The following is a 15,225-nucleotide window of genomic DNA, read 5'->3' on the forward strand; positions in this document are numbered from 1 at the left end:
AAGTTTGAATTAGCTGTCATCGTGGGAGAATTAATGCTGCGCTTTATTCTTTCTAGTGAGGAAGGGAAAAATAAACGAGACAGATCTTAGTTCAGCTTTAAGTGATAAATGAGGACAAAGCAGGCCATTCATCTCCTGCTAGCAAAGTGGACACAAGCACTAAAGCAGTTTTGCGGAAGACGTGTCAGCAAATGTGATCATTTTGTAACCTGTCAGGAGGATAGAGAGCTAGTCCTTTTAAAGTGTCACAGGGGAGTGTGTTTGTCTGATGTGACAGTTTTCATCCATCCATTTACTTTTCTTTTTTTTAAAGGTGAATGTTGTAGCAGTGGCTGGCATTGTGAAAAACGGAGGGAGGGATCTGAAGTTGGTTCAAAACTGCATCCTTCCGCACTTACACTTGCCTAGTATGATACTATTTATTTAACCAGGAAATTCTCATATGTACAAAGATGCCTGTTTGTAATGTATGGCAAACAAACACCCCACCTTACTATGAGCTCAGTCTCTTGTTTTTCCTTCCACCATCCATTGTTTCTTTGTTTGAATAGTGTTTATGGCTTTATTTTCCATCTTTTTACAAACAAGAAATTTCAGTTGGTTTTTTTGGGGTGGCGTTGTTGTTGTTTTTTGGTGGAGAGGGGATTGTCAATCTGATTTTAATGATGCTATGCTGCAAATATGTTCCTGCCATGTAAAGGTCAATATTCCGCAAGAGCCCAGATAAATACTTCCCTGGAATGAAGCTCAGGCCTTTTCTTAAAAAAAAAAATACTCATTTTTAATAGTTCTGTACAGATGGGTGTCATTCAGACTCTGACGACTGATAGTTTGTATGCTGATGAAACAAGAGGTTCATTTCCACAAGTGGTGTGTTAACATTACTCATTGCTCTCTGTTCAGTACACAGGAATGTAGCATTTGCCTGATTACCATAAGTGAATCTATGCAAGTGAGGCAAAGAAAGGTTTTAGAACATAAGAGTCATAGTTTGACATGTCCTTCTGTATAGCATCCTTTTTCTTCATCACTATCTTTTATACTTCTCCCTTGGTATTTGGTTCAAGTAAGTACCTTGCCAACAAGTTCCCTACCCTTGAAATCTTTTACTTTAATGCACAAATTAGTGACTGCTTTCTCTCTGGAATTAAGAAACCAAAATAAAATTATTTGAAAACCTCCGTAATGGCTTGCTTGGGTTATTGTGGGTTGTATCCACTTAAAATATTCCCTGGGTAGATGCAATGAAAATGAAATCCATTCATTCCAGGGAGTCTACTCTGAGTATGACTTAGTTGGATAAAACTTTATGTGGCAAGCTCCTTTCCTGTATGAATCGCTGTCAGGCTTGTTTTAATGTTCCATTTAGCAGGTTTTAGACATTTAGTTAAATTATAAAATAAAAACAAACATTCAGATATTAATTTAATGTACACATAAATGTTAGAAGGCCCAGCCCCTTAGCAAATGCTTTCAGCTACAGGAAGTGAGGGACAAACGAAACATTACATCATTTCATGTGTTCAGCCATTGCATAGCTTTAAAAAAAAAGCAGATATGGCCATCTCAGATTTGGACTGTGAGAGGGTTAAAGCTTCCCCCATACTTACCTTAAAAAAAAACCAGCCACACAATGCTAAAGTCACATCTAGTTTGGCTCTCAGTGACACAAATAACAATCAAGATCAGTACAGACAATAGTTTTAGAATCTAGATAGCTGTACTCCATGGGTTACTCACATGGAAAAGAAAAGTTAGGTGCTTTACCTTGCACTTTTATTGTCTTATTCTCTTTCACCACTTTCTTTTCTTTTTATTCCCTTAGGATCATTCAAAACCGGATTTTGTTAGTTATCTTGGGGATCATCGTCATCTTTGCAGTCCTGATGATTATTTATTTTTCTGTCAGGGGACACTGATATCTTTGTTCTTCACTGACCAGCAACAAACTGCTTCAGAGTAATTAAGACAAAGTGGTCACATGAATCATTCTCTTGCACTGAAAGGTTCTCCCTCTCAAAGCCTGCGGTTCAACTCTGGTGCAAGTAGCATAAGCGTATTTTGTCTTACTGGCTGCATGTGCATTTGATATTTTTCTTTGTTTTATGTCATAGTATGACTGTTCTGGTTTTCCTATATTAGCATATGCAATGAACATATTGTTAGTATACAAGACCACATGTGTAAGCAACTTATTAAATTCCATGCCAGATTTTTAATGCTGACACTTGCAAGCATTTAGACACTCGACTTGGCTTGAGTTGGTATTAGATCTCTGGCAAGAAATTCCCTCTTAGGATCTTGGAATAGGAGCAAACAGAATTTAAAAAAAACATAGTGTGACATACTCAGGCTTGAATAACAATCACAAATGTAACCCAGCAAAGCCAGAGGAGTCATTGCTTCTAATAAACATATTGTCTTTTTGACAGGATGGCTTAATGTCCACTGTGAACCTAGTATTCAAATGTGATAGTTTTTCTTATTTCTTTCAAACTTTATTTACAGACCATGTATATATATTCATATCCACCAAGTCCTGGATTGTCAGATGAATTTATTTTGCAGTGTTGCCCTATGACTGTGTTGTTGTCATGCTGATAATGTTGCTTTCCAATATTGTGATTTTAATGAATGCAGATTCCAAAGCAAAAAAAAGACTGGCTAGCAGTTATATAGAGATCCTTTCTGAGTCACTTCTCAGTTTTCTGGATTTAGATTCAACACAATAATGAGATTTAAAATCTGAAGTATCATGCAAGAATAAAAATGGTGAGATTGTGTGCAAGTAATATTTTGAATGAATTCTGTGTGTAAGAAATATCTAGAATGAATTGCATACATACTTCCATTTCATTTAAACAAATATGGACTTAGCTGAAATGCTCAAACAGGAGTATATCTACTCACATAGGGGTGGCAAGAAAACAGCCAGTTGACCTTTTTCTGTATGTCCAAGAGAAGGAGGATGCACTTCAGTTTGACATTGTTTCAGCAGCTATTGCTTGTGCTCTCCCTTCTCTGGCCCAGCTTACCACACATTATTAATAATAATAGTAATAATAATAATAATATATTTAGACACCATGAATCAAGTTCTTGTCATCCCTCCTACCATCTTCCTCACGCCCTTTGTGCAGCAAATAGAGGTTGATGGCATAGTAAACAGGCTGTAGAAAGTTATACCCAATTTTGGTCCCCTGGGATGTGTATTAAGACAATTACTTGAAAACACATGTTTCTTTCTGTCTCATTACATGAAATATTTTTATGGTTATCCCTTCAAAATGTCATTCCATGATGAGTAGACATGTGTCCATACTGGACAAAATTGGAATTGTCTCCACCTATTTGGCAAAATAATATGGGCCCCAAATTAGATCCAGTGTATGTTTGACCCTTATTGTGGGACCCCAACACGAACACTTTCCCACCACTGTCCCTTTTTACCTGCACATGTAGACTGTGGCAGGACTTAAAGTGGGCTCTGCAGTCAGTGGCAGACTTTGGGCTCCCAAATTTCATGGGTGCCCTGTGTGACACTAAAATTTGGTGCCGCCCTGCCTCTCAGGTTCCATTCTGCAGCATTGTTGTGGTGCCCCCTGCAGAGTGGCGCCCAGTTCTGCTGCACCAGTCCTGTCACCCTGAAACTGCCTCTGCTGCAATAAAGCATCCCCTAGACCCTAACTGCTCTACTGCAGCATCCAGAGTCAACAGGAATTATGGTTCCCAACGTCCAGTGCTATTTTTCTAGAAGAAGAGGTGCTGGAGCTCACCATGGATTTCTCCCTTGTCTTAGAATGGCAATGGTGCCCACCTGAGAGGTGCCGGAGCTGAGCTCTGGCTGGGGGTGGGTCCCTGAACGCTGGGAAACTTGTAAATTACATTTCCCATAGTTCCTATAATCCCTTAAAAACTACCCATGTGCTTGCAGAATCTCCTAGGACCATACTATTACTACTAATAATAATAGATTTTATTTATACCCCGCCCTCCCCAGCCAGAGCCAGGCTCAGGGCGGCTAACACCAATAAAATTTCAGTAAAAACATAAAAAGAAAAGAAAAAAAACAATTTAAAATCCAGGTTAAAATGCAAATTAAAATGCAGCCTCATTTTGAAGTAGCTGATACATCAAGACCATAAGGGGAGGGAAACGTAAAGGTCAGACTGAGTACAAACCAAAGGCCTGGTGGAACAGCTCCTTCTTGCAAGCCCTGTGGAAAAATGTCAAGTCCCGCAGGGCCCTAGTCTCTTGTGACAGAGTGTTCCACCACGTCGGGGCCAGTACTGAAAAGGCCCTGGCCCTAGTTGAGACTAATCTAACCACCTTGTGACCTGGGACTTACAAAATGTTGTCATTTGTGGACCTTAAGGTCCTCCGTGGGGCATACCAGGAGAGATGGTCCCATAGGAACATGGGTACACTGTGAGCTATCTCTGCACCATTGCAGCTAGGTAAAGAAAGGAAAGGTTGGGGAGACGAGGAAGGCTGGACTTAGGTTGTGGAGCTAATCCTGGACTTGGAGGTGTCTGGGTCCATTCATAAATGCATCTATCAAATCTGGTGTCCATGCCATTCCATTTTCTGGTATTCCCTTCCACTAGACAGATAACTAAATGCTTGCCATTTAGAAACCACAGCATAGCCACTTTTAGCTGTAAAAACATTGTGTCTAACCGGCTCCTTGTATTACCTATGTATGCAAAAGGAGGAGGATGCAGTTGCTTAATAATAACAATTATTACAATTTTATCATCCATTTGCCTGGAGATGAGAGCAAAAGATTTTCATAAGACCTTTTGAAGTGCATTAATTGGAGTCACTTGCACAGATTATGAAACCAGAAATTCTGAACCCTTAGGGAACAGACTAAACCATAAAATAGTTGAGGGACACAGGCAATCTCTTGAAGGTTGTAAGAATTTTGTAGCTTTATCCTACCTGGTATTCTAAGGAACACTGGATCTTTATTGACTTCCATGGTATCCCTGTTCAAACACCCAGGGATGGAATTTGGCCCTAAACCTGTTTACTGTCCAGACACAAAGAGTTGCATGCAATCTAAGCTGATGTAGCCGACTGAAATCAGACCTGTATAGCGTAGTAAAGAAATTCATGATGAGGAGATTCACAAGAGAAATGCTGTTTATTGAAAAAGGTTAGGGCATGCATGTCTTCAGATAAATCATTTAAGTTGTGTAAACAGAACTATAGCCTTTACCATCTTCATAATATGGAGAGACTGAGTTCATGGGATCTGGGCAAATGAGGATGAGGGAGAAGCCTGCCAGTGTTAAAAGTATGTATCAAAGCAGGTCAGAAGATGTGCATTTTCATAAATACTTTGTTTCTTCTAACAACTACTGTAAATATAAACCTCAAAGGAAAAATTAATTAAATTCTGTTAGTTTACTGGTTCTTTGTTGTTGTTTTTCATTTATTTGCCGTTAATGCCAGTGGTAAAAATCTGCATAATGCCGACTTGCCTTCTGTTCTAGCCTCCCTAGCCACCATAATACTGAGATTCTCTTCCCCAATATTCCAAAAATCCAACTATGAAATACAATGTCTCACCTCAGCAAGCCCCGCTGAAAGATGCCAAATGAACCACTGTATGCCTTAATTCTAAAATTCACAATGATTTCCATATCACATTCTTTCCTACACTGCAGTTTCTTCTTTCTGGCTACATAAAAGGGGTCTGTCACAATGACATCCACATACTTTGATGATCTGATGATCCAGTGTGTAGCTTCATAGGGCTGCTGTATTTTGCATATGCTTTAGAATACTTAGTCGATGCTCTGTCCTTTTCCTGAAGTTCTTACAAACAGCAACCCCAGGAACAGTTCTGAAGAATACGTAGGGTTTCTACCAGGCTTGTAACATGACCAAGTATGTATGCAGGCAGTGGTTCACACAATCTGGTTTATAGATGATGGACTGGTGTATACATGGGTATCTATTTTCCCACTGTAGCGTCCATTTAGAAATTCTCACTGCCATCAGGGTGTCTTCATATGCATGACCTATCTCTAGCTGTCAGAGGCGTGCCTAGTGGCCACATATATAGTCATGAAGGGACCTGCTCCTAGGTTGCCTTCTATGGACTTACTAGTAGATAGCAGATAGTTTGTCTAGACACTGAATTCAGCCGCTTTGACATGTAATAACCATAGGAACCATATTGCGGCAGGAAAAGAACTCCAATGTTCAGAATAAGCCTCAGTTTAGTTGACTTGTGGTCCTGAGATGACCACGTGGTGGCTATGGTACTTTTCCATTTGTTGACATGGAATGCTGCTCGTTCGCCCACCCACCCCAAAGGAGTTCTTAGTCTTAGCGTGAGGCTTACACCAGCCAAATCAACAGTGCAGTACCTGAACAATTAGATGCCTACAGGTAGGCAAATTACCCCTGCCATCCCCATCACAACACAGGTTCTGACTCCCACTGAACTCATTTGTCACATCTGTAGCAAGTCGGTGAATGAATCAAATGCATCCAAATGTAACCATCAAAAAACAAAATGTTCTAACACTGCGAAGCCTTTATTGAATGACGACGAATTAAAGGCACGCACATTAACATGCTCTTCTACAGTGTGTAAAATTCATATTTGCTAAACAGTTCCACTATGCAGAAGCACCAGACTAATTCTGCACTGATGCAGAATCAAACACAGTTTAATTAAAGACGCTTAAGTTTTAAAGAGTTTTTAAATGCTCTACGTTTTGGGAAAAAATATCAGAAAAATGTAGCCTGACTGACGTCAGTTCCCATCTCTGGGATAGAAGGCCATTTGGTATTCTGTTTAAGGCAGGCTGGATTGTCTTATTTTGCAGCCAGCTTGGTGGGGGGTTTTCTTTGCTGCTGCTTCAGAGCACAGAGCTTCAAAGGCTGAAATTAATGGTGAACAAAATTGTGCGGCTCTGACCATCCCATGCGGGGCAAACCCATTGAGGGTTATCATTAAGTAAAGAAATAAAGAAAAAAAAACCCTGCCAGTTCCTAAAAAAAAAAAAAACCTCATCAGATAATGACCTCAATGATTGGGTTTTCATTACCAAACAGCATCCCGAGATTGTCTGCCCCACAAAAAAAAAGCAACTGTGTGTGTCTCCCCTCTCTTTCTCTTCCCCCCCTTTTGCACATCTTTTCTTTAAACCTGTCAGATCATTTCAGTATTTCAAATCCGAGGAAAACAGCCTGCCTGCTGCTGTATTTGAAGTTGTAATGGTGTCAAAAAGTCACGACTGACTGACAGCCGTCAGTCCCAGAGGAGCTCATTAAATCATAAAAACTTGACAAGGAAATAATTGAGCATCACTGGCAGCTTGGCGCCTGTTTAGACGTTTTTATTTTCTTTCATTATTAGTCCCCACCATTACGTTCATTAACAAATTGCATTAAACAAATGTTAAGGGCTAATGATTTGTTTATCGCGGTTTTTATTATTATTATTATTATTTAAACATTAGCTGCGTCATGTGGTACCTCAGCAGCTTCACGCTATCATCTGACTGAATATTTTTCCACTCAGAGCTCTGGGTACTGTTGGAATATGAAATAGATTATTCATTACCCTCCTCTTTGCCACTGATTTGGTTTCATGTAGCGTCTTCCACAGAGAAAGATGAAAACTTGTCAAAAATAGGTTATATCTTATTCTAAGGGCAACAATAGCAGCAGGTACAGGCACACTTTAATATTTAATTAAGGTTGATGTTAACCCCTTTAAATGACTTTAGCTGTGAGTTATATTCAAGTGCAGAAGAGAAAAATAATTGTACTTAATTTGCAACCTGTACAGTAGGCATTCATCCTAGACTTAAGCAAAAAAATTAAAGAATAATTTTTTTATAATAAAAAATTTGAAGTATAAATATTTATACCTTTTTGTCCATACCCTTGAATTACCCACTTTGGACCACGTCCGAAATATAAACTACTTTGTCTCCCCCCCCCTTTTCTTTTAAACCCTCCCAGTAAAAAACTGGAAAGCACTCTGGTGATGGAAAGAGTTACATGTGAATCCCTGAGAACTTTGTGGCTGTGGTAATAAAATCCTGTTATTCACGACAGCCTGTTAACTGCTCGGCATGTGTTTTTGAACAAGGAGAGTTTTGTTTCAAGCAGCTGCAAATAAGTGCCTCTTTTTGGGGGGGTTGCAGGGAAACATTTATTTTTAATTGTGTATCTTCTTGCATTGCCTGCCGATGGTAGAACTCTAATCCGATTTTGATACAACAATCTAAGCTGGATGACTTGACAGGTCTGGCTAAAACTCTGTTCACATTCTTTGGGAAGGAAGGACATTGTACAGATTGCTCTCCGTGGCCTAAGTCTCCCAAACTTCAGTAGAACGTGCCAGTGGTCCAATCCCAGTTCTTTCAGCAGATATACCAGTGAGTGACATGGGGATCACTCATAATTATCAGCCTTCATCCTTCTGGAATCAGCAAATATGTCATGTGTACCTCATGACCCTGTATGGAGACACACTGCTAGGTTTTTTCCGTGTACCCTCCAGCTATTCAACCACACCAGTTCCACAGCTCTTCATGGGCAGCAGCTGAGATGCTCTAGAACTGTGAATATCGTCCCTGTTTGAGACAGCTTTTTCAAGGCTTTGGTAGAAAGCATTTGGGAAAAGAAGATGCTGTGGTGAAGGGAACGCAGTGATGAGGGGAGAGCAAGGGGCAAAAACCTGCTGTCCCACTCAGCTGTTTAATGGTAAAAACAGTCTTTCCATGCATAATAATTTGGCTATTCTCTTTGGAAATGCATTTCAGTTCAAAGTATATTTGGAGTTAGGGGCCACAATCGAACAAGCGACTTCAGGCTTGCTTGCCCAGTGGAATTTTAAAAGTGTTTGTCCACGCAGCTTTGGAGGTTGTGCTTCCTGAAAGGCTAGTCCAAAACATCCTGGACACGTACAGCCAATTGAACGGCTTTTTAGAGCTGGCTGGGAGATGCAATCCATGAGGCTATGCATCGTGCATGCCCTTTTCTTTCTATGAAGGCTTCTCTTTCATCACTCCCCTTGCCCAGCCCTCAAATGGTGTTTAAATGCTTACAAGCTTTAACTGATTACATGCTTTCAGAGTAGTTTCTGTGTTTGCCAGGATTCTTCTAGCATAGGACAGTGGGGGCACGTGGTTCTTTTCCCTTAAGGTGCATCTTACACCAGACCTCCCCCCTCCCCCCATGGCTTTTTAAAAGTCATAGGAATTAAAAAAGGAAAGGTGCCCAATAGAGACAAGAGAACAAATTTGGTTGAATTTATTTGGTTAGCTATGTACTACTTTTCATCAGAAAAAAATCCAAAGCTGTTTACAGAATAAAACCAGTGGAGTTACATACAATATATAAAGCATTAAGAATTAAATAACATACATAAAAGAGATAAAGAAATCAAAATCCCTAAGAGTTCCACACACTCAATACCCACAAAAATGCCTACCCACCAACACACATGTCCCTCAATCAACCTACATCCACACACATTCCCCATCCCTTATACACATGCACACTCACAAGAATTACCAGTCTCCAAAATTCTCTTGGTCCATATACTACAACACCCGCAATCTGAGGCTGAGACCAAATCTAATCTAGGCTCCATCAACCCCAATAAAAACCTCATCGATGGCCATCTATGGCCAAGGTATTAACCTTTCACCCTAGTCATCAGCCTCCAAATCCTACGCTGTAGCAGAGAAGTGGTCAGCCTTCCAATCCCAAACTGTCCCACATCTCCCTCCACCTCCACCTGGGACAGCGGCACACATCCCTCTGTTCAGTCATAAGGAGCATAAGGAGAGGGGGTTCACTCTTGTACAGTGGTACCTCGGGTTACATATGCTTCAGGTTACATACGCTTCAGGTTACAGACTCCACTAACCCAGAAATAGTGCTTCAGGTTAAGAACTTTGCCTCAGGATGTGAACAGAAATCGTGCTCTGGCTGCGCGGCAGCAGCAGGAGGCCCCATTAGCTAAAGTGGTGCTTCAGGTTAAGAACAGTTTCAGGTTAAGTACGGACCTCCGGAACGAATTAAGTACTTAACCCGAGGTACCACTGTAGTGACCCAAAGTCATGGTGGCTTTTCACAGCTCTATGGGCCAAAATGTATACTTGCCACTTTGGGATTTATTTATTTTTTAAAACTCTGGGTGCCAGCCTTCAGTAAGTCTGTTGTGTCAATTAAGTGACACAAAGCACTCAAGGCTGCATTATGCCTGAGTGAATTTCAAAAATGCCTTTGCCAAGTGCTGGGATGGCATTGCAGTTAGCATCAGGGGAGCATGGGGTACCGGAACAAAAAGGGGTTTTTCCCTGGCCTCCTTGTGAGATCCAGATTAAGATCTAAAATAATGAATTCAATGTCCAAGCAGGCTCATGTGCCAAGCAGCTGTCGTTTAGTAACTTGGCCCCCAAAGAAATTTATGAAACAGAGAACTGACAAACTATGTTGTACAGGCTCATTTCCAAGAAGTCTCCAGAGGCAATGGCACATGCAACACATTGCAGTAGTTTTACCTACAGTGTTCGTGGGGAACCTCAGGCCTGGGGCCCAAATGTTCCTGGTTTCTTGGTCTGGACATTGGTACTCTTCCCATACCTTACCAGCGTCACTCCACACCATCCTCAAGTGCTTTTGCCTTCCAGAAATGTATTCTTGAACCGCAAAACTACCTCTCACTTGCCTGTAGGAAGAGGTGTGCATGCAGAACTACCTCTGACTTCCGCCGACTGTATAAAGGTGAAGAGTTGCAAATGTTGCTCCACCCACTTCCCCCTTGGTCCTGCCCATCACGCAGCCCCTAGAAAGTTACCGATGAGGCCATACCCCTGGCCTAGAGGTTGACAGTGCATTGATAACAGTGGCCAGGCCATATCTATCCTCTGCACTGGTGAACTTTCAGGCTGGAAACAGACTTTGCTGGAGATACATGGGTGTCATGGAAAATAACTTTTTTCTCCTCTTTCCTTAATAACAAGTAAAAAATAAATGACAGGGTATCCGTATGTTCAGCATGTCACATCCTTCCTTCATTTAATGGGATGCCTGCTATGTGGATTGGGGCAGGATACAAATACGTTGTATCACACATTTTGTTTCACTACACATTGAGGCAGGAGGAGAGGTAGGCCCCTGCAATAAATAAAATAGTCTAGGAGAAAGGGGCTTTCCAAATAAACATACCTGGCATTGGAAGACAGGTCTACGCTCTGGTTGATCTCATGACTGGATCGTAGCAGATTTAGGTGTCATGAGCTGGCAGGACAATGGGGAGAACGAAGAGGATCCCAGTGAGGGGTATAGCTACAACTGGTACACACCAAGGGAAGCTGGTGATGGAGAAGGGGAGGTTGGGAACATAGAAAGTACTCGTGGGGTGACAGAGGACAGCGAGAGGATGGGGGCCAGTGCACAGGAGCAGAGGAGCAGGACCCAGAGCCAGAGGGGCCTCCATCTACTTGAACAGGCTTCCTCAACCTTGGTCCTCCAGATGTTTTGAGACTACAGTTCCCATCATCCCTGTCCACTGGTCCTGCTAGCTAGGGATCATGAGAGTTGTAGGCCAAAAACATCTGGAGGGCCGAGGTTGAGGAAGCCTGTACTTGAACATGGCAGGCTGTGATGCGTGGGGAGCAGTGGGTGGAGTGCTTTAGGAGGCAGGCAAGGGCCCACAACCTAGATGACCAGCTGTGCCTCATTAGCTCTGGGAAGAGGCTGTGTGATTCCTCAGCTGCAGTAGACTCACAGCTGGTGAGGGTTACTGCCTCGTCAAGCCCAGAAGCTGCAATCAACATGCAAGGCCTTAACTTGACTGCTCCAGGATCTCTATGGGACTGTTCCTTTGCGGGACCGTATGCACCAGTGGAGACTTGCTGCCAGGTATGCTGGGGGTTCAGAACACTTGGCAGATCTTCTGAGAAAGTTGTGTTCCAAGACTTATGCCTTCATAGTTTCTCAATGGCAAGGACTGCTGCCCACGTGCTGCCCATTGTCTGGTATCAAGACCATGTCTTTCCACTCACTAAAGCCCTAAACAGCCTTAGCCAGTATACCTGAAGGAGCATCTCCACCCCCATCATTCTGGCCTGAGGTCCAGTGCCAAGGGCCTTCTGGTGGTTCCCTCACTGCGAGAAGTGAGGTTACAGGGAACCAGGCAGAGGGCCTTCTCGGTAGTGGCGCCCGCCCTGTGGAATGCCTTCCTATCAGATGTCAAGGAAATAAACAACTATCTGACTTTTAGAAGACGTCTGAAGGCAGCCCTGTTTAGGGAAGTTTTTAATGTTTTATGTGTTTTTAATATTCTGTTGGGAGCTGCCCAGTGTGCCTGGGGAAACCCAGCCAGATGGGCAGGGTATAAATAATAAATTTATTATTATTATTATTATTATTATTATTATTATTATTGCTGAAACCCTCAGTTCTGTCTGTGTCTCCCTTGACCCCCTGCAATCCTTAATTAATTGCACTGATAACTGCAAACAACTTCACAGTTCCCATATTGCAGTTCCCTAAAACACCCTCACCAACAGGCCACTACACAAGATTACACTGGGCTCAAAAGTTGTCATGCACTACTTAACTGCATGTTTTGCCTCATATCTCAGGTTCTACAAATGCTAAAAATGGGCTTTCTGAAAATGAGCACACTGGGAATCTGGGGGTCATCCCAGGGTGGCAACTGTCACCATTGGTCTTCCTGCAGACACACCCATGGAAGTTGGTAGCGGCCATGCCAAAAGGGTGAGCACCAGAATATGGAGAAAGACAGCGTTCTTCCGCACACCCCCAGCCAATTTCTCTCATGCACTCGTTTGTATTTCTTGCTAATGTGGATCATGACCTTGTCAGTTCTGCTCTCTTATGAATGGAAGGCTCACACAGTCAAGCAGGATGTGGTCACTGCGCAACTATTGTTCTTGATCAGCAGTGGGGATGTTTTGCACTGTGGGAGGGCCTTTTCGATGGTAGCCCCGAGCCTTTCAAACACCCCTCCAAGGTGCCTATTGTACTGACATTCTACTGCTTTCATCAGCCGGTCAAGATGCATCTATTCCTCCAGATTTTTGGAAGGGTCAGGTGAGATGATGACTTAGTTGTATCTGCTGCTTTGAAATCCCACTGTGCTTTTTGTTAACATTGTGGTTACAGAGTTATACATAATTTTTATTTAAGCCACCCTGGGAATTTTGGATGAAGGGATTGTAATAAGCCCTATAAATAAATGAACAAATAAATATAACACTCATTAATATGTTAGCTGTCTCTTCTAAGCGATATCTGTATTCATGTGTTGCCAAGTTGAATTCACATACGCACTCTGTACATGCAAACATACACAAACTTTTCAGAGCTCTAGAAATAATAAAACTGTATTGTATGCCAACTGATTAAATTGACTGATGTTTTTGTTAAGTAATTTCTGTACACATGTATGACACATTAACTTACAAGTAAAAGCACATTAAATGTGTCCAGGCCCTACAGAGCTAAACAAAGTATATCTCTTCCTGTGAATGTTGAGAGAAAACCACTACAGCAGCTGAAGCTGTTGTATTTGTTGCATATAAATAATGAAGGCATCTAGAGGAGTTAAAAAACCTGTAGACTATGATACAGTGAACTTGTGCACTCAGTCATTCCCTTCATCCAAACAACTGCCTTTGGCGTGAATAACAGCTTGGCTGATATGAAGCACAGTATTGATCTGTTGCTCAAGAAAGTCCATTGATAGTTCTTTGGACTTTTCCTGAGGTATGGCTGTAACAGCTGAGCACGAGAGGGATCTGCTGCTTCTATCTCTAGCTCATCCCAAATGAATTTAATAGGAAGCCAATCCAGAGAGGGCAGTCTGCTCTCAATCTGTACTGTTCAGTCTCACTTACACACACACAAACAAACACAAACAAGCAAACTTTCTCCCTACGTTTCTCTCTTTCTATTACTAAAGGCCGATTCACACTTCAGTTTTTAAACTTCAAATCCATAGAAGTATCGAGACGTAAATGGCAGCATAAGTGTGGGGCCATCAAATGGGAACAGAGCTGTTTAAAGTGGGCAATGGGGAAGTCTCCCCAATTGATTTTGCCACTTCGATTCAGGTACTCCCTGTGCCCATTCAACTGTCAACTTTGAGTCCAACACTTAAGAGCAGTGGAATTGGGTTTTGTTCTTTTCAGATTGTGAGCCTGTGGGCAGGGACTTGCTTTTTATTTCTGGACAGCACCTAGTGCATATTAGGTGCTTGATAAATAATAAATTGTGTTGAACCTGTGTTATTTTTGTGCCCCATATCTATTCTTTAACAGGTAACCCAAGGTATAGAGGCATATCCTCTGGATACCTTGTCTCAGCCATGTTCTGTGACCATCCATTTCCACATATTTTTAGTGCCAAGGGAGAAGAAGAGGAAGAAGCAAAAGAAAGAGAAGAAAGAGAAGGAAGAGCTGGTAAATGTGAGTATCTGTGTGTTTTGTGCCCACAGGGCAAACAGTAATTTAGCATTCCTAATCCAAAGGCCACACCATAGCTACTTTGAACTTTAAAAAACAAACCATGGGAGATTACAAATCTAAGAAGAGCTCTGCTGGATCTGACCACAGGCCTATCTAGTCTAGCAACCTGTCTCCTGCAGCAGCCAACCAGATACCTCTGGAAAAGCCCAGAAGCAGAACGTGAGGGTAATAATTCTTCTTCCTTGCTCCTCAGCAACTGGTATTCAGTGACATACGACCTTTGAACCTGGACGTTCCTTCTTCTTTCTTCTTGAATCTCCCATATCATGTCTATTTTGATTTGATATGTTTAATCAAGTGCATGCATGGAGAGAGAATACATGGAGTGGTTTATTTGGGTATTAATGTAGGTGTAATATATGTAGACTGTCTAAATGGAGCATAGCATGAAGCAAACCATTCCATTAGCACAACGATTTCTCCTTGCATGGTAGCATGCTATTTCCCTCTCCTTCCTCTGCATGCCCCCTAAATCTATTCTGGGATATATATTTTTTCCCCTCCTTCATTTATTTATTTATTTATTATTAATGTTGCAATACATATATGAAATCTTTACATAATGATACATATACATTATATCCGCAAATTCATATTTTCACATTTCATTATGTACCAACATTTATCCATTTCTTATTTCTTGCCCTGTGTCTTCCCTCCACCCCTGCGCGACTTCCTTATT

General features: G+C 41.7%; 1 protein-coding gene and 1 long non-coding RNA gene across 5 annotated transcripts in view; both read left to right on the forward strand.

Moving 5' to 3' along the window:
• The window catches only part of VTI1A (vesicle transport through interaction with t-SNAREs 1A), a 237,988-nt gene extending 232,567 nt beyond the window's left edge, over positions 1–5,421 (forward strand). For all 4 annotated transcript variants that reach the window (XM_082222720.1, XM_082222718.1, XM_082222721.1 and 1 more), the window contains one exon: positions 1,826–5,421. Coding sequence is in view for 2 of the 4 variants with exons in the window: in XM_082222718.1 (XP_082078844.1) it covers positions 1,826–1,919 (94 nt within the window). In the remaining 2 variants the exon portion in view is untranslated. The remainder of the gene's footprint in view (positions 1–1,825) is intronic.
• Positions 5,422–8,377: 2,956 nt separating this feature from the next.
• Positions 8,378–15,225, forward strand: part of LOC309532446 — a 67,590-nt gene continuing 60,742 nt past the window's right edge. Inside the window, exons 1-2 of the long non-coding RNA XR_014219857.1 lie at positions 8,378–8,739; positions 14,419–14,483. This is a non-coding gene — a long non-coding RNA (uncharacterized lncRNA). The remainder of the gene's footprint in view (positions 8,740–14,418; positions 14,484–15,225) is intronic.

The sequence above is a fragment of the Podarcis vaucheri genome (genome assembly GCF_965113315.1).
Source record: "Podarcis vaucheri genome assembly, chromosome: 5".
Taxonomy (NCBI): domain Eukaryota; kingdom Metazoa; phylum Chordata; class Lepidosauria; order Squamata; family Lacertidae; genus Podarcis; species Podarcis vaucheri.